At 47.2% G+C, this 19,586-nt stretch overlaps 1 protein-coding gene across 1 annotated transcript; it reads left to right on the plus strand.

Moving 5' to 3' along the window:
* Positions 1–195: 195 nt before the first annotated feature.
* On the plus strand, positions 196–18,452 carry CFAP251 (cilia and flagella associated protein 251). The gene is made up of 22 exons (XM_081966605.1): positions 196–208; positions 1,468–1,691; positions 2,907–3,449; positions 4,590–4,730; positions 5,510–5,619; positions 6,373–6,481; positions 7,212–7,292; positions 8,272–8,349; positions 8,759–8,803; positions 9,398–9,609; positions 9,976–10,167; positions 10,350–10,597; positions 11,175–11,326; positions 12,186–12,359; positions 12,789–12,973; positions 13,888–14,002; positions 14,660–14,823; positions 15,465–15,555; positions 16,180–16,323; positions 16,846–17,074; positions 17,179–17,280; positions 18,173–18,452. The coding sequence occupies exons 2-22, from the start codon at positions 1,476–1,478 to the stop codon at positions 18,337–18,339; spliced, it is 3,498 nt and encodes a 1,165-aa protein (XP_081822731.1). The 5' UTR covers positions 196–208; positions 1,468–1,475; the 3' UTR covers positions 18,340–18,452.
* Positions 18,453–19,586: the final 1,134 nt, after the last annotated feature.

The following is a 19,586-nucleotide window of genomic DNA, read 5'->3' on the forward strand; positions in this document are numbered from 1 at the left end:
AGATCTGTGTGTCTGGTTAGACAAGAAAGGAAATCTCGCCAGACTGCCCCACCTGGCTTTGAATCTTTGGAAAATTGGGGAGGCAAAGCTTTACATCATTTGCCAAGCGTGCAACTCAGACTGGAGTTGTTTGCAGGCGGCTGGCGGTTGCTATGGCAACCAGAAGGGGGGGGACGCAAACAGTCACTGCTGGAGTTGAAGCCTGCAGGTGAGTTGAGGAGGTCGGGCAGGTGAGGACAGGTTCCTTGGGAAAGGGGGAAAATCAGCCACGCTAAACCTCTAGAAGATCGAAACGATGGTTTGTGGAATCGTCTTAAGCCCCCAAAAAGAAGAAACGATCGTTGGGGGTGAACACAACGATTGGGGTGGAATTTCTAGCTTAGGATTTCTGCAAAGACTTGTTTCTTTCCTCCCCCCTCCAAAAAAAACAACAACATCTGTTGGGTTGTGTAGTTTTGTCGGTTGTGTTTTACTTTGGTGGAGTGAAAGTAGTTTGCTTCGTTGCATCTAAGGGGAGACCTGGGAAAGGAGGCACTGGGAGATGATGGGGTGTTGGTGGGAATGGGAATCTGAACAAAATCCTAGAGGAAAGCTAGGGTGACCTACTTCTGAATGGTGGTTGAAGGAACTTGCTTTTTTTTTAAAAAAAAATGTTGTTAGTTGTGAAGTTATGTCCGACCCATCTCGACCCCATGGACCATGTTCCTCCTGGCCTTCCTGTCCTCTCCCATCCTCTGGAGTCCATTTAGGCTCACGCCTGCTACTTCGGTGACTCCATCCAGCCACCTCCTTCTCTGCCGTCCCCTTCTTCTTCTCTTGCCCTCCATCGTTCCCAGCATGAGGCTCTTCTCCAGGGAGTCCTTCCTTCTCATTAGGGGGGGCCAAAGGATTTGAGTTTCCTCTTCAGGATCTGGCCTTCTAAAGAGCAGTTTTTAAAAACAGTTTATTTATATATGTTTCCTTAGCATACGTACTGTAATTGCTTTATGAACATCATATTGTCTGGGTCAATTTGTTTACATAATAATATATAATATAGTAATATATTGAACATAAGACATGCATAACAGTATTTTTCCAATTTCTCCTTTTTTTTTAATAAAAAGTTTTTGTTTTTATTTCTCATGCATACATTCACAAATATACATTCTCATAAATATTATTAATGTCCTGTGTTGTCTTTAAACATTTATGGCAAATTCATTTCTCCGCCTAAAAATTTAAAAATATAATCAAGATTGCTTTTCTGCCGTCCCGTACATCCCTCTTGTTTTACAACAAACCTACTTCTTCCCTCTCCTTTTCTCCTACCCTCCCTTCTTCTCTCCTTTCGTCTTTCCTCCTCTCCTTTTTCTTTTCTTCTTCCCCTTCCCCTTCCTTTCCCTCACCTACCTTCTTCGCCTTCCTGCCCCCTCTCCTACTCTTGCTACCCCTCCCTTTCTTCCTCTCCTCAAAAAATATTTGCAGGAGGAAGAATGGAGGAAGATGAGGAGGAGAAGAAGAGCCTCCAAATAAATTATTCAGAGAATAATTATTCAGAGAAGTCCTCAAAGGAACGCCTGGAGGTTTCAGAAAGTCCTCCCGGGGAGACCGAACCCCCCAGCCAAGAAGGCCAAGAAGCTCACTTACCTATGGTGGAAAGTAGTATTTCTTTGCCGAAAATCGCTCCTCTGATTGTGGTACCCTCAAGTGTAAGTAAGAAGCCCGGCCAGGAAGCTGTTCTGATCTTTTCCCCAAAAAGCACAAAGCAGATTCCTGGTCCCGACAAAACTCCTTTTGTTAAAGGAATGTGAATTCCTCTCCTTCACATTCAGCCAAGGCCTGGCAAAGAGTCTTTCAAAGGAGTATTTATGACCACAGACCTTATCTAGCTTGGAAAGCGGCCATGTCAATATTTTCCCAACGAGATGCTGTGCAAGGAAAGGTTGGGCACAGAGTCTCTGAGATTCACGGACAGATCTTCACACTCCTGAAACGAAACTTAACGACCGAACAAAGGAATTGTTTCCTGCAAAAGCCCACTTCCCTTTCGCTCCTCTTTTATTTCCTTTGGGAGGGGCCAATCACCTCCAAGGTGTGGCTTTACTCCCAAGTTGACCCTGCTTTCTTAGTTGTTCTTGTCTTCTGGCCGCTCTGCGCATGCGCACACTAGGAACAGGCTCCAGCTGTTCCTCTGCCTCACTGCTGTCTAACTCTGAAGGCAGCTGAGAACTGCCAGACAGCCTTGGCCCCATCTCTGCCTCCAACACAGAGCCCTCGTCCGAACCCTCCCTGATCTCCAGGACTGGCCCATGTTCCTCCGTAACCTCCTCACTGTCCGACTCTGCTGGCCACTGGTGGGCCACAACAGAAGCTGGGAATTCTGGGAGTTGAAGTCCACCCACCTTCAAGTGGCTTAAGGTTGAGAAATACTGATCTGAGGAATTCCAGCAACTATGGTCCATGGCAAGAGATGCTGGAAGTGGACAACTGTTGACCTGCCATTGACCATATCATCAACCCAACATCTCTTGCCATTGACCGTATTTGCTGGATCTCCTTAAAACCATGTTTCTCCATCTTGGCCACTTGAAGATGGGTGAACGTCAACTCCCAGGATTTCCCCAGCTAGCATGGCTAAATTAGTAAATAATATTGTTGATTTAACTATTTCAGGACCAATTCTTAAGAATGAAAATAACTTTAGTCAATAATATTTGGAATAATTTGTCCTGGAGGCAGTTGGCTCCTCGCCCTGTTGCATAACAAGGCTGGGGATGTCCCACTCATCCCAAAAAGGACCTCTGAATGGTATATTTGGAAGCACAAAACGGAATAATTCAAGTAAAGATTGAAAATCAGGCAAAGTAGGAGAAAGCAGGGATGCAACTTCCAAGCTTGGCTACAAATTCTATTTTGCTATTCAGGGACAAGAAATCAGGACTCCTACACCTGAAGATGAGGAGCCCAAGGAACAGATACCGTCCAAAGAAACATCTCCATCTTCAGGGGTTCCTGTAGAAGACAATCTCTTTGAAGCTGGCAGAAAAGATGACCAGAATCCTGGCACCAGGGACGATGGTGAAAGAAGCCCAACTAGCACTGAGAAACTCCCAGAGGCCAGAAAGGAAGAAGGTAGTCCTGTACCTGTGGAGCAGGAACCAGCTAAAAGCGTCTGCTTAGAACCAGCGTCCTTCAAAATTAAGAGCAACAGGGCAGGTTCAACATCAACTGCCTTGGGGAGTGCAAAGTCCAAGATGTCCCTCAGAAGCCCAGAACCGCCAAGCGATAGTGAAATGACCAGTCTAGAAACAGGAATGGGGACTTCCCAAAAAGAGAGTGAGACATCCAGGACCCAAACCAGCGCCAGCAGTGCGACGATGTTCCAGGAGGACGATTCCATGGTCTTGTCCGCCTTCCCAGGAATGCTGTTTGAGGAGAAGACTCAACCGCTCTCCAATCACCCTCTTGTGAGTCTGAGTGAAGGGCAGGGAAGAGATGGCCGTGAATGCCTTGCAACATCTGGATTCCTGTACAACCCCCTCTTGGGATTTTTAGTTGGGTGGGCCTTCTGGTTGGGCTACTCTGGATGGTCCTTAGGGCTGTCTCGGGATAATAATTAGAGCCAGATTTAACCTTCTTCCTTCAGCACTCCTCCAGGGCAGGTATAAGAGAACTCCAATAGCAGAACGGGTAGGTATATGTGGTAAAGGAGAAGTTGGAAGATATCTCACCTGTTCAATTACACTGTGAGCTACACAGAGTTTGTAGGGCTGCATATATTCTCCCCTTACTAGAGAGAAGGCCAGGGAGGGCAGACAATTTTTATGTAGGCTTTCTCCTCCAGGACTCGAATCCATCTACCACTCATGCAGTGGCAAAATTCTGTGTTGCTGCCATGTCCACAAGAAAGAAATTGGTTTACAGAATTGTAACTGTCCTCTGGTACCAATTATTTGGAGATATCTCTTAACAATTTCTGGACCATTATATTTACTCCCATATTCATATAAAGAACGGTTGCAGGAACTGGGTATGCCTAGTTTGATGAAAAGAAGGGCTAGGGGAGACAGGATAGCAGTCTTCTAATATCTCAGGGGTTACCACAAAGAAGAGGGAGTCAAGCTATTCTCCAAGGCACCTGAGGGTAGAACAAGAAGCAATGGGTGGAAACTAATCAAGGAGAGAAGCAAAATAGAACTAAGGAGACATTTCCTGACCGTTAGAACAATCAGTGGAACAGAAATTGCCTCCAGAAGTTGTGAATGCCCCAACACTGGAAGTCTTTAAGAAGATGTTGGATAGCCATTTGTCTGAAATGGTATAGGGTTTCCTGCCTAGGCAGGGGGTTGGACTAGAAGACCTCCAAGGTCCCTTCCAACTCTGCTGTTGTATTGTATTGTATTGTACTTATCGGCTTTTCACCTAAACCAGGGAGTGACCCGAACAGTTTGAGAGCATGCATTTTCTTAACAGGGATGTTGTTATCCACTTTTAAGGTCAGTCCTTTTTTTAATATATTGTAAAAATGCAATATTTAGTGCTGGTCTTTGACCGTAATAAAGATGTCTTAATTTGGGAGAATAATGTGACTTTGACCTTTCTTCCAGAGCTTGTCATGGGTCTTTGGCTACAACAGCCGCTTGCCTGTTTTCAACCTTCTGGATGAAGATCAGCGGGTGCTGCTGTACGTCTCTGCTCACACCGCCGTGATCCATGACATCTTGAACAATAAACAGTACCTCCTGCAGGTAAGACCAAGTTCTCCAGGTGGTGCTGCAGCCCCCACCTCTTCTGAGCCTTAAGAATCATGAGAAAGAGCAGATGGGAAAAGTTGTGGTTTGCCGGCGGCCTGCAGAGCTGGCAGCAGATTCGGACAGTGAGGAGGGTTGGGGAGGAACCTGGGCCAGTCCTGGAGTCTGGGGAAGGCTCTGATGAGGGCTCTGTGTCGGAGGCAGAGAGGGGGCCAGGGCCATCTGGGAGTTATGTGCTGTCTCCGGAGCCTCCAGAGTCGGACATCAGCGAGGCAGAGGAACAGGGGGAGCCTGTTCCCAGTGCGCGTATGCGCAGAGCTGCCAGAAGGCGAGAACAGTTAAGTCAAAAGAGAGGACATGGGAGTAAGGCTTGGAGGTGAATGGCCCCTCCCATAAAGGAGGAGCAAAGGCACGTGAGCCTTTGCAGAAAGCAACTTTGTTCGTACTTGTCGGTTTAAACTCTGAAGCTCCGTTTTGAGTCTTGTGCTCTGTTTGGCCTTGCAAAACTAATTGCCAGATAGGTCTTTGGCAGAGGTTGAAGGACAATAAAGGTGGGTGCTTGTCAGCCTTATCCTGAAAGACTTTGGCAGACTACTGTCAGACTCTTTACAAACTATTTGTGACTCATGATGGGCTGCGAACGAAAATAATTCACAGCTGTTGAAATAAAAAGAGAGTTTTTGGGACTAAGCGTGTGGTTTGTACTGTATCAGGAAGCCTAGGTCACCTCAACCACGAGGGTGACGATTTCTTCTGAAGCCTCCCGTGTTTCTTAGGGACATTCCAGCTGCATCTCCTGCATCTGTGTCAGCGATGACCGGCGGTGGATTGCCACGGCCGACCGAGGTCCTGACAGCCTGGTGATCCTCTGGGACAGCTACTCGGCGTAAGTTTCCGGAGGCTTCGAGATGAGGTTCTCCTTTTCTTGATAGCAGCCCATGGTACCTCTTGATCTTCTAAGTTGAGTTGTCTCCTTGGAGCACTCAACAAAAAGTTGGTCAAATGCAGCAACCATGAGAACAGGGATTCAGAAAGACTTAAAAAAAAAACTGAAAAGGAAACCTTATTTCTTGCTGGGGTCTCCAAACTTGGCAAATTTTAAGACTTGCTACAAGATTGCACGTCGTACCCTTGCGACATCAGCCCCACCTCCCCAAAACTAGCTACCTGATGCGTGGCTTTTTGGCCGCCCAGTTCAATTAATGGTTCCAACAGAAGAGAATATTTATAGCTCAGGATTATGCCGTAGAGTTCTTGGTGCTCTCTGAGCTTGGTTGTTTTCTTGTAGACGTCTCATTACCCAACTAGGTAATATCATCAGTAGTAGAAGAGAGAGGAGTTTGAGGACTGAAGGAAGGAGGAGGGAAGGGGAGGAGGAGGAAGAAGGTGGAAGAGGAGATGGACTGTTGGGTCCTTGATGCTCTCTGATCTTGGTGGTTGGCTTGTAGACTTTTCATGACCCAACTAGGTTACATCATCAGTATTCAACTAATCATGTTCAGGTATGTGAGGGCTACGCAAATACCTGGAGATCTCCAGACTTAGTCGGATATCTCTACTGAGTTCAGATGCTTAAGTTGGCACCCACAAAATGGAGACCCTTCCACTCAGCCACAACTGCAGCCATCTTGTTCTTCAGGATTCCTGTCCACACCATCTTCGACAGTCACCCCAAAGGCGGAGTCAGTGCCATCACCCTGTCTCACGACTCCAAGTACCTGGCTACCATTGGAGCCGAAGAGGTGCAGGTAAAGGAGAAGGGTTTTCTAGAGTGTCTTAAACGTTTTGGAGGGAGGGGAGTTGTGAGGCAAGGGAGGCTCAGAACCTCTGTTCTGACCGAGGCTTCCCAAGAGCATGAAACAAACTCCTGGTCCTGACAAAAACCCCTTTTAGTAATTGACCGTGAATTCTGCTCATTCCCATCCAGCAAAGTTTTTCAAGGGAGGATTTACGGTCACAGACCTTATCTGGCTTGGAGAGCTGCCAGGCGGATATCTGCAAAACTTGGCAAGGAGTCTCGGAGAGTCAGGAACCAATGAAGCGAACTAATGGTCTCCTGCAAACTCCACTTCCCTTTTGCTTTATTCCCTCTGGGAGGGGCCCTTCATTGTCCACTTGTGGCCTTCCTCCCAAGTCGCCCCCTGTTCTTTAGCTGTTCCCTTCGGCTGGAACTCTGTGCATGCGCACACTGGGAACAAGCTCCAGCTGTTCTTCTGCCTCACTGACGTCTGACTCCGAAGGCAGCTGATAACTGTCAGACGGCTTCGCCCCCCTCTCTGCCTCCGACACAGAGCCCTCCTCAGAGCCTTCCCCAGACTCCAGGATTGGCCCAGGTTCCTCCCCAACCCTCCTCACTGTCCGAGTCTGCTGTCACAACAACCTGTGGCTAGGAACACCGGTCTCCTTGGTTGTTTAGAAATGCAATTTGTCCTCCTGCCCACCCACCCACCATCCATGGTGTTTTCCTCCTCATCTCAGAAAGTTGCAATTTGGAAGTGGACCACTATGGACACCAAACCCTTCTGCAGTGTGGAGATCCCACCTCAATTTGGATTCCAGGTGAGACCTTCTGATCGTGGGGCACGGAAGAGTGACGCCGCGATTATTACTATTTTATTTTTTTACCCTGTGCAAAATTTGGTCAAACTTTCTGCAGGGCATAAATACGAGTTTGTGGGGCAGAGGAAGGTGGATAAACTCTTGATTCATAGCCGGGGTTTTTCTTCTAAAACATTCCTTTGATCAAATTAGCATTTGCTTCATTCTGGTGGGTTTTTTTTCCCCACTCCTGAAATTCCAAGAGCGGCAAACGTAAACAATGGTTCAACACAGCCGCCGTTTTCACTTTCCAAACGTTCAGGGATGCATCCCATAAGTTGCACCCCCAATGGCAAAATGCGTCATTTATGGATCTGATTTTCTTCTTCCTCTTTTAATAAGTTTTTATTTATTTATTTATTTTTATTTTCATACAAATAACCACATGTAAACCATTGCATCATAGCTAACACTATTTTGTATTATTCAACATTATATCAATTCCTCTGAACCATCAACCCCCCAAATCTATCATTTGCTCTTCTGCTTTCCATACACCATATTTATACCCTAGCCATCACTTTCTTGTCTCCTCGGCCTCTCTCCTCCTCCTCCTCCTCCCTACTTCCTTTCTTCCCTCTATCATCCTTCTCTTCTCTACTTCCCCTCCCTCTCTCCTCCTCCTCTCTGATTTTCTTCTAGCTGACTCACGAGATATTGGCAGGGGAGAAAAACAGCCTCCCCATCGGCTCTCTTGTCTTCCTCTTCAGCTTTTTCCAGCTTTATTGTGGCAGGAATGGAAAAAGCAAAATAAGAGTAACTCTTGGTCACAGCAATGGTGAGCTTTAAAAGCCATCTTCTGCCCAGGTGGGTTTGATGCCACCAAGGTTTTACCTTCAGTTGGAATTGCTAAAGACTCGGGAAGTGGGTTGTGTGTTGTGTGTTCAGGTATGAAATGCAGTTTTGATGGGGATGCTCCAGATTTTGTCTTTTCTTTCAGAATTACATTGAGTTCAGTCTCCAAACTGCGAAGGAGCTGGTGAGCAACAGCAAAACTCAAGTTGTCTTCTACTTATGGGTGAGTAAAAGTGAGTGAGTAACTGGGACACCCCCCAACCCTGCTCTCTTTGGGTATCTTACTCAAAGACCTACCTTCTTAAACCTGCATCTTCCACGGATGTTCCCAAATTCCCAGCGAGCAGGGTCAACAATTAGAAGCCCCTGATGGTCTGCTTCAGGCTGTGAAGGATGAGGTCTAGGAAAGCTGTCCTTGTGTCTTCCATATCTTGGAGAGCAGCTGGAGATGCCTTCTAAAGGAGTTCATTGAACATTTAGAGCAGTGGTTTGCAACCTTAAGACTTGTGGACTTCGACTCCCAGAATGCCCCGTGTTGGCTGGGGAATTCTGGGAGTTGAAGTCCACAAGTCTTAAGGTTGGACAGCTTTGATTGAGAGGCTTCTCCCTCTCTTCTTTCTATGTCTCCCCAGGAGGATAACACTCTCCTCTACAATGCTCCCCTCTTGACAGACAAAGTAAGTCCGGGGGCCCCAAACACTACTTGAGACTGTGAAATGCTTGTGATGGAGGGTTTTCTTTGCAGTATCTCATTGGAGGGGTAACAAATGTGTGAAGGGGGTTTAAAGACCCCTGGAAGCCAAGACCGCCTTCTCCTCCTCCTTCCTCCTCTCCTTCTCCTTCTCCTTCTCTTCCCTCCTCCTCCTCTTCTCCTCCTCCTTCTCCTTCCTCCTCTTCCTCCTCTTCTTCTTCTTCTTCCTCTACCTCCTCCACGCCTCCTCCTCCTCTCCTTCTTTTTCTTCCTCTACCTCCTCCTCTTCTCCTCCTCCTTCTTCTTCTCTTCCCTCCTCCTCCTCTTCTCCTTCTCCTTCTCCTTCCTCTTCTTCTCATTCCTCCTCTCTTCCTCCTCCTCCTCCTCCTCCTCCTCCTCCTCCTCCTCCTCCTCCTCCTCCTCCTCCTCCTCCTCCTTGCTTAGGAACAGAAATGTTGAGCTCGATTGTGGCCGTAAACCAAGGACCCCCTGTGTGTATACCTGGTAGAAATTGCAGGCCCAGGTTTTGGGGCGTAGGTGTTTTAGAGCCTGATTCCTGGATTGGCGATCACCCCTGCAGACGTTCAACAAGGCGGTTGGATTCTTCAGCCAATCCCGTTTCCATTTCCGTACTTCCCAAGCGTTGACTGGCACCTCCGAGGGGAAGCTGGTGGTCTGGGACACCGTTTGCACGCCGTTGGAAAACGTGTGCGACCGTCTGTACAACATGAAATCCATCAAGCTGGTGCATCTACAGAAAGACGCCATCACCATCCTGGTCATCATGGACGAGTAAGCGGGTCACGACTTCATGGCGGTCATAAGTGGAGGAATTACCCTGAACCCAGGGGGCGGGGGGGGGGGGGGAAACGGTGATAAGAGTTAAAATGCTATTTTCCTCTTTTGGCCACCAGAGGGTGCTGCAGCTAAGCTCAACATCCCAACTTTGCACCCACGCTGCTCGGTGCAATTCACAAAACTGAGTTTTTAATTTCATTTTTCAAACTCCAGCGCCCCAAACAGGCATTTCTTGAAGGCAGGCCCCCCTCGAGAACCTGGCAGGCTGGGAAGGAGAAACACACACACACACAGACACACACACACACACACACACACACACACACACACGATTTCTTTATCCTTCGATCTTCTTCCCAGGCTGTTTGTGACCTGCGACATCAGAGGTCACATTAAATTCTACGACGGGGACTTGCAGTTGGTGCACTGGTACAGCCAGTTCAAACTGGGACCCATCCGCTCTTTCTCCTTCTCCAAAAACCCCGCCTCCCCTGAAGACGTCACCAAGTACCCCGAATCGTGCACCTTGTCTGGCAAACTCTTCATTATTAGGTGAACTCACTTACTGCCTTGCAGAGATTTAAAAAAAAAATGCTGGCCACGATGGGATGGGTGGGTGGGTTGAATGAATGGAACCCCCACCCCCACTCCTACTGCAGGCTGGGGGGGAAGAATGCAAATTTCTTTTGGGGTTTTGGGGTCCAAAATTTGCAACCTTTTGCTCCCCGAGGCAGGAATTTCATCCTGGCAACTGCGGACGCCGTGGTGATTCACGTCAAGACGGAGGGAACTCAAGTCACCAAGTGCCTGGAAGAACCCAAGGACGCTGTTCACACCATCGCCTGCCACCCTTGCAAACCTCTGCTGGCCAAGGGCAGCTTCTGTGGCCTTCTGAAAGTCTGGAGCTACCTCCTCAACAAATACCTTGTCAGCCGAATCTTTAAGGGCGAAAGCATCAACTGCCTCTGTTACAATCACGACGGTAGCCGCCCCGTCCTTCTCACATTTTTGTGGTCAGGGTTCCAAGTAATACATCCGTAGCAAACAGAAGTCCGAGGCAGGCAAATTCCTCAAAGAACAATTTCTTAGGACGTATTTGGCACAAGCTGGTTAAAAAACCAACTCTGGATATTCCAGCTGTTTTCACCTGATTAAAAGGGAAAGTTTGTCCCTTTCTCAAAACGATCATGGTCCAATCAGGATACTGCTGTCTGGTTGCTAGGTGACTTCAGTCCCCTCCTTCCCAGCACCTGCAGGAACGTCCTTGGTTCCCAAGAGAAAGTATTCTGTTTTGGCTACAACACCCCAACTATCTCTAGTTCGTAGCCCTCCCAAGCTCCATTTTCACTGGCAGAGGCACCGCAGGCTGATCCGCTGTTTCCAGGGCTGGTCCGCGGGCCAGATGCCAACACCGGATCTGGCCCCCGGGCCTTGAGTTTGGCACCCCTGGTTGATGAGGACAGTCCTGGCTTATGAACAAACAGTGTCTCCATAATTTCCAGAAACTTCCCGTATTTTGGACCAACTGTTTTGTGTTTTTTTTTAAACGTCCATCTTAGGTTCTTTGCTTGCTGTTGGCTTTCGGAATGGAAATCTGTATATCCTCGATTCCATATCGTTGGAAAACGACCATCCAGAACCTTTCCAATACTCAAAAAGATCCATCACTATCATGAGCTTTTCCCACAATTCTGACTATCTCGCCACAGCCGTGAGTAGTGAACCTCTTTCTCCGTGACCCTGTCCCGCTTCTGTCTCCTACAGGCCACCCCTTGTTCTGGGTATAACCTCCTGGTTCATTGTAGCTCTCTGTGAAAGTGTTTTTTTCTGAAAAACTGGCAACTTGAAAAACCTATTTTTCAAAGAAAAAGCAGGCAAAGGGGGGGGGATCCCACCCCCCCAAAAGAAACCACAAAATAGTAAGGAAAGGAGGAGAACAGGGAAAGTCCTGGGAAAAGTTACTAGAGTAATAAAAGGAAATACCCTGAAAAAAAGATACAACAATCACAAAAACAGGAAAAAGAAGAAGTTAGGGGAAAGGGGGAGAAGAAGAAAAGAATTAAAACTGGGATTTTTGGGAGCCCAAGAGAAAATGGTTAAAAGGGAAAGAAAGGGGGAAAGAGTTTGGTTTGTAGACTAAAGAGAGCAGTAGTAAGACTGTTATGGTTATGTAACTAATTAAGAAATAAATTATAGTATATTGGTAAATGTAGGAAAAACTGAAAGAAATGCTCTCTAGGTTTAAATTGAATTAGAGGATATACGCTGTTTGTAGCAAAATAAATCAATGGAGAAAATAAGAAATGAAAATTTGGTGAAACTGGGAAGGGGCAGTTGAAGAGATGGTTTATGTAGTAAGGAAAAATAAGCACAAAGACGAAAAATAATGGAAGAGAATAATTTGGCTGAAAGTGAAAATAAAACTATGAAAGACCCAGATGACGCTTTGTTCCTATAATATGTATAATTTGTATTAGAAATTTAAAAAAAAAAACTTGGAAAAAAACCCCTGTGTGAACTTCAACTAGATTAGTGGTTTTCTTTTCTGGTCAATTTTTCTCGTCTTTTAGGATGAAAATGTGTCGCTGAACCTTTACAAAAAAGTTGCCGTAGAGGAAAAGAAAGTCTGGCAAAGACTGGCTGCCCTCCACTCCCACTACAGGCCGATTCGCACCCTTCTTTTTGGGGTACACCTAGATAGTAGTGAGCCACGGCTCTTAAGTCTTGGAGAAGACCGGCTCTTGGTAAGTGCAACAGTTGGGCACACCTGGTAAAAATGGACCACCCGACTGGAGTCTCTGCCTAGAAAAGTTTCAGAAACAACAAACCTTGGTAGTTGTGCCTTCAGAACAACATAGGTTGGCCTGGAGCCAAAGAAGGAAGTGGATTCCAGAAGGCCAGATGGGAATCTGGAGTATTCTGGATCTGTAGTGAGAGGTGGCCACCAAGTCCCAACCTAAACAGGAAGACTCGGTTGGCTTTTGAGTTGAAAGGTACAAGCAGCCAACACTTGGTTCAACATGTTGGCCAACTCAGTTGGATCACTAGTGGTCCATTTGCCTAACCAATAGTTAGACCCAGTCATGCCACTCTGGAACGCCTCCCTGCAGAACAATCAAGAAAACACTTGTCGGTGCGATGGTTGGATCTGCGTTGCTTGGTTTCATTCTCAGGTGGAATACGACTTGGTGAATACCGTCAAAGACGAGCTGGTGGTGATCCGAAGAGACCGGATTGAGCAGAGCGCAGTCCCCACGTACATCGCTTGGTATCCTCCGATCACAACCGAGTACTTTTTCCTCACTGCCAACGATCACTACAAAATGAAGCTTTATAACGTGACTACCAAGTTGTGCAGGTACTTCACTGGGGAAAAGTCCCTGGGCGAGTGTCTGCAAAGAGTCAGGCTCCGGCTTGCAAGGAGACGGGGTTGGACTAGGAGTGGGAGACACACACACCCCTCAGTCACAGACACACAGTGAGTAATTTTGGTCGCCACGATGTAGAAAAGATGTGGAGTCTCTAGAAAGAGTGCAGAGAAGAGCAAGAAAGAAGATTAGGGGACTGGAGACTAAAACGTACGAAGAACGGTTGCAGGAATTGTGTATGTCTAGTTTAATGAAAAGAAGGACTAGGGGAGACATGATAACAGTCTTCCAATATCTCAGGGGTTGCCCCAAAGAAGAGGGTGTCAGACTAAGAGGTGCAGAAATCTTTTCCAAGAAGACTCCTCTACATGTTGAATTGCTCCCAGCCTACCTCTCAAAATAACCTCGGTTAGGGAGTCAAGCTATTCTCCAAAGCACCTGAGGGCAGGACAAGAAGCAACGGGTGAAAACTAATCAAGGAGAGAAGCAACCTAGAACTAAGGAGAATTTTCCTGACAGAACAATTAATCAGTGGAACAGAAGTTGCCTCCAGAAGTTGTGAATGCTCCAACACTGGAAGCCTTTAAGAAGATGTTGGATCGCCATTTGTCTGAAATGGTATAGGGTTTCCTGCCTAGGAAGGGGGTTGGACTAGAAGACCTCCAAGGTCCCTTCCAACTCTGCTACTGTATTGTATTAAATATTATGGTTTCTAGGGCGATTTTCAGCTCAGACTCGGGGCCAGCTCAGAGAGTTCTGCTTTATCAAATCCAAGGCTACCAACCATGACTTAGGCCAGGTTCTAACCTGGGACGGAAAGGCAGCAGAGCCAATGGGAGAAGGACCTGGGCTTAGTATGAGCTGGTTGGGGTTGTCAAGTTTTTTCATGACGTTCTTCTCGTAGGAAGACAGCTTTGGGACCCACCTATGGGTCTCCTCTGGAGAAGTTTGCCGTCCTTCCGTTGGGTGAGGACCAGGATCCACAGAAGCGCTACCTGGCCTACATCACAAAGGACAAGGTAACAGGGAAGTGACACAAAGGTGTTGTGGTCCACCAGCGGCCAGCAGAGCTGGCAGAAGATATGGACAGTGAGGAGGGTTGGGGAGGAGCCTGGGCCAGTCCTGGAGCCTGGGGAAGGCTCCGATGAGGGCTCTGTGTCGGAGGCAGAGAGGGGGCCAGGGCCGTCTGACAGTTCTCAGCTGCCTTCAGAGTCGGACATCAGTGGGGCAGAGGAACAGCTGGAGCCTGTTCCCAGTGTGTGCATGCGCAGAGTGGCCAGACGAAGTGAACAGCTAAAGAACAGGGGTCGACTTGGGAGGAAGGCCACAGGGGGATGATGAATGGCCCCTCCCAGAGGAAATAAAGGAGGAGCGGAAGGGGAGTGGAGTTTGCAGGAGACCATCAGTTCGCTTCATTGGTTCGTGACTCTCTGAGACTCCTTGCCAAGTTCTGCAGAGATCAACCTGGCAGCTCTCCAAGCGAGATAAGGTCTGTGACTGTAAATACTCCCTTGAAAAACTTTGCTGGAGGTGAATGAGCAGAATTCACAGTCAATGAATAAAAAGGGGTTTTGATCAATACCAGGAGTTTGCTTCATGCTCTTGGGAAGTCTCAGTCAGAACAGAAGGTCTTCAAATTCCTCCAGGCAGGTTCTCTCTCCCATCTGCTTCTCTAGGTTGGCCTGCAGATCTTGCCCGTTGATGGGAACCCGCACAAGTCCTCGGCATTCATTTGCCACCCTGCAGGGGTGTCCGACCTCACCTGCTCCTACACCGGACGCTACCTCTTCACGGCAGGGGGCAGCGACTCAACGGTGATGAAGTGGGATGTGAACCTCGAGTAAGCAGTCATTCCTTTGAGGGCAGGGAGGTAAATCCTGACCGGCTGGGGAATTCTGGAAGTTGAAATCCACCCATCTTCAGGTTGCCAGAAACACAGAGCTGGAGGTTAGGTTAAGTTAGGTTCTGATATCTCAGGGGTTTCCCTAAAGAAGAGGGAGTCAAGCTATTTTCCAAGGCACATGAAGGCAGGACAAGAAGCAATGGGTGGAAACTAAACAAGGAGAGAAGCAACTTAGAACTGAGGAGAAATTTCCTGACAGTGAGAACAATTAATCAGTGGAAGAGCTTTTCTTCAGAAGTTGTGAATGCTCCAACAATGGAAGTCTTTAAGAAGATGTTGAATAACTATTTGTCTGAAGTGGTGTAGGGTTTCCTGCCTAAGCAGGGGGTTGGACTAGAAGATCTCCAAGGTCCCTTCCAACTCTGTTATTCTATTCTATTCTATTCTATTCTATTCTATTCTATTCTACTCTACTCTACTCTACTCTACTCTACTCTACTCTACTCTACTCTACTCTACTCTATTCTGTGAGGTTTTCTTGATTTCTTTCTGGCGGAGGGGAGGCAGGTGAGCACACAAGCCCCTCCCTGCAGGCCTTTCTGACCAGGGACCCCTTATGACCCTGCCTCCTTCTCCAGCGCTCTGGATGCCGCTGTCTTCCTGGGCGGCAAAGACCTGATCCCATTTTACAACCTGTTGGAAGGAGGCAGAGACGGTGCGTTTTTCAAGGTAAATCTGCTCAGTTTGGCATTCAGGTAACGGCCCAAAAGACCCCCCCCAGCACAACAGCGGCCATAAAAATAGAGGGAAAATAAACAATTTTATTTATTTTTTTATTTTATAAAATAAAAATCTTTCAGAGGGTGGGGCAAAAGAGACACTAAAGGGAGACAGACGCCAAGCCAAATGTTGTATTACAGGTAGTCCTCGGCTTACAACATTCATTTTAGGGACCACTTGAACTTGCAACAGCACTGGGAAAAGTGACTTATGACCGCTTTCCAGATAACCATTGCAGCCTCCCCGTGGTCGCGTGATCAAAATTCAGCCACTGGGCAACTGACTCACATTTATGACGGTGGCAGTGTCCCGTCGTGGGGGTCACCTTTTGCGGCCTTCCCGATGAGCAAAACCCATGGGGAAGCGGGATTCACTTAACGCCCGCGTTGCTAACTTAAGTGATGCACTTCTGGCAACTGTGGCAAGGAAGGTCGTAAAACAGGGAAACTGCTCGCGTTTAAGAATCGTCTCACTTAGCGATGGAAAGTTTTGGGCTGAATTGTGGTCGTCAGTCGTGGGCTGCCTCTATTGCACGCTGTTGTTGCACGCTCAAGATCCTTTGTACACGTTCAGGAGCTGGAAGACTATTTTTACTACGCCCAGCTGGTCCATCAAGGCATCGACACCATGGAGCCTCGGAAGGTGTCCACCCACATCCCCTTGGAGCAGCTGCCCTTTGTGATCCGTGCGATGGGGTTTTACCCCTCCGAGGATCAGGTCAGTGGGTTTTCAGGGGCAGGGGGTGGGGAGGGTTTTCAGGTGGCTGCCGGTATTACTGCCAGTTTGGCACGCATATGTGCTAGCCGTTCCCGACTCTAGGGGGTGGTGCTCATCTCCATTTCAAAGCCGAAGAGCCAGCGCTGTCCGAAGATGTCTCCGTGGTCATGTGGCCGGCATGACTTAAACGCCGAAGGCGCACAAAATGCTGTTCCCTTCCCACCAAAGGTGGTCCCTATTTTCCTACTTGCATTTTTTACGTGCTTTCGAACTGCTAGGTTGTCAGAAGCTGAAACAAGTCACGGGAGCTCACTCCGTTACGCGGCGCTGGGGATTCGAACCGCCGAACTGCCGACCTTTCCGATCGACAAGCGCAGCGTCTTAGCCCCTGAGCCACCGCGTCCCAAAATGAAATGAGCAGCAAATAAAATCTCATCGGGGAGGCTTAGCAGCCCCCGTCCTACCAGACCAGGTTTTGGAAGATTTCTCGGGGCTGATGGCAGCTCTCGTTCCTCCTTTCAGGTTGAAGACATGCTGAACGAAGTCAAATTCAGCGAGTTCCTGGACACCGGGAAGCAAGTCACCCAGATTAATTTGAGCGACTTCATCAAGCTGTACGTTAACCACCGGCCGGCCTTCGGGCTGGCCTCGAAGGAAATTCAGCAGGCCTTCGAAATGCTGGGCTACGAGAACCAGGACCAAGAAGCCACCATCAACCGAGATGACCTGCTCCTTTTGCTGCAGCACAAAGGTCTGTGTGTCTGCGTGCACGGCCGTTGAGCATGTGAAACCATGGGACGTTGGGGATTCTGATCGGTTGAGGTGACCGATTGTTTTCTCGTTTTTCTCGAGCAGGAGAGCACTTCACCGAAGAAGAATTGGCCGAGTACCTCACCACGCTTCTGGGCTTTAACCCCGAGGGCGGCCGTGTGGAGGCCGGCAGCTATGACCCCACAGGTGCTGAACCGCAAACCCCGTTTGCAAAAATGGGGATCCTTTGCGCTTCGTGGCTGCTGTTGTGGCCCGCCAGTGGCTAGTGGAGCTGGCAGCAGATTCAGACAGTGAGGAGGGTTGGGGAGGAACCTGGGCCAGTCCTGGAGTCTGGGGAAGACTCGGATGAGGGCTCTGTGTTGGAGGCAGATAGCGGGCCAGGGACGTCTGACAGTTATCAGCTGCCTTCAGAGTCAGACATCAGTGAGGCAGAAGAACAGCTGGAGCCTGTTCCCTTTGTGCGCATGTGCAGAGCTGCCAGACAAAGGGAACAGCTAAAGAACAGGGGTCGACTTGGGAGAGGTGGACGATGAATGGCCCCTCCCAGAGGAAGTAAAAAAAGAGCGAAATACATTTAGGATGAAACAAGAGAAAGCAGAGATCAAATTGTAGGGAAACCCAACCAGGCGAATCTCAATGAGTGTCAAAAGCCCGAAAAACAGGCCATTTCCCCCTAGATAAAACCCAGTGTAAGAAGCAGTTCTTGTCCACTGTTAAAAATAAAATTGGACTCAACTTATTTGAGGAAAGAAATCTCATTTTCTTGGCAGTGTTATGGCAATGGCTTCCTACTACTTCCTTGGGGATTCTCCGCCTAATTTTCAAGTTCATCTTAGATTCTGGGGATCGCTTAGTGGTCTCCCATCCAAGTATCTGGGGGGGGGGAAAGGGTGGAAATATGTCCCAATTGGGATCTTCTCTCTCTCTCTCTCTCTCTCTCTCTCTCCTTCACAGGAATATGAGAATAGCTGCATTGCAATTAAAGGGCAAAAAAAAAAAATTAATCAATTCAATGTAGCTTTGATCTTGTAGATTCCTTGCATGGTTTCCAAATCCTAGCCTCCGTTCTCTTTCGCAGGTTCAGAGGACATAATTCAGGAAGAAATCCCCGAGGAAGTGACAGCTTCTTACTTCACAAAGGAGGTCCTAGCCTTACCCTTGCCAGAACCAACAGAGGTGGTAACAGAGACGCAGACATCAGACGAGGCCACGAATGGCAGTTTATTGTCACTGAAGACTTCATGATTTACATTCTCGGTCTCTTTTTCGCCTTGGATTGTCTTCCATCCTCAGATTTACGACTTATTAGTTTTGAAAAACAAACGTTTAGTTTCAATGGGATGGAAAATAAAGTTGTTCGTTTTTTCTAAAGGAAAAACAGTCGTTGCAGACTTTGTATTTATAAACCTTGCGAAGTTCTTGTCACTCATCCAAAGGGAGGAGTGGCGATGCAGGTTTCCCAGATCTTTTGACATGTGGTCCTCAAGTTACAACCATTCAGTTAGTGACCGTTTAAAGTTATAATGGTCCTGAAAAAAATGGCTTAGGACTGGTCCTCACAGTTACGACTGTCATAGCATTCCCACAGATCAAAATTTGGATGGATCCATCCATCCATCTATCTGTATACCTCCCTCCCTCCCTCCCTCCCTCCCTCCCTCCCACTCTCTCTATCTAGATCTATCTATAATCTATTTACTCTCTATGTGTGTGTGTGTGTGTGTGTGTGTGTATGTGTGTGTGTGTATACGATCTCTCTCTCTCAATCATTAGCTCTATGTATCAATCTCTATCTATAATCTATTCACTCTCTATATGTACATATCTATGTATATATACCTATCTTTCACTCTATGATTGATCGATCAATTGATCTATCTATATCAATCATTAGCTCTATGTATCACTCTGTCTATAACTATCTATCTCTCCATCTATATAGCATTAGCTATATCTATCCATCTATCTGTCATTAGCTATATCTATCTATCTATCTATCAGCTATATCTATCTACCTACCGTATCTATCTTATCTACCTATCTATATCATTAGCTTTATCTATCATCTATCTATCATTAGCTCTATCTGTATCTACCATCTGTTTATCTGTCTATCATTTGCTATATCTATCATTAGATCTATCATTAGCTATATCTACCTACCTACCGTATCTAACTTATCAACCTATCATTATCTATATCTATTTATCATTAGCTCTATCTACCTACCTACGTCTGTCTATCCATCATTTATATCTATCTATCTATCTATCTATCTATCTATCTATCTATCTATCTATCTATCCATCTATCCATCCATCCATCCATCCATCCATCCATCCATCCATCCATCCATCCTCTCTCTCTCCATCCATCCACCCCCTCTAATGCCATGGCTAAAAAGCAATACAAAAAGCAGAGTCTTTTCTTTTTAATACATTTATTTTATTTTGTTTATTAAACTTATATGCCGCCCATCCTGCGGACGGCAT

Source organism: Natrix helvetica (genome assembly GCF_964273705.1).
Source record: "Natrix helvetica genome assembly, chromosome: 14".
Classification (NCBI taxonomy): Eukaryota; Metazoa; Chordata; class Lepidosauria; order Squamata; family Natricidae; genus Natrix; species Natrix helvetica.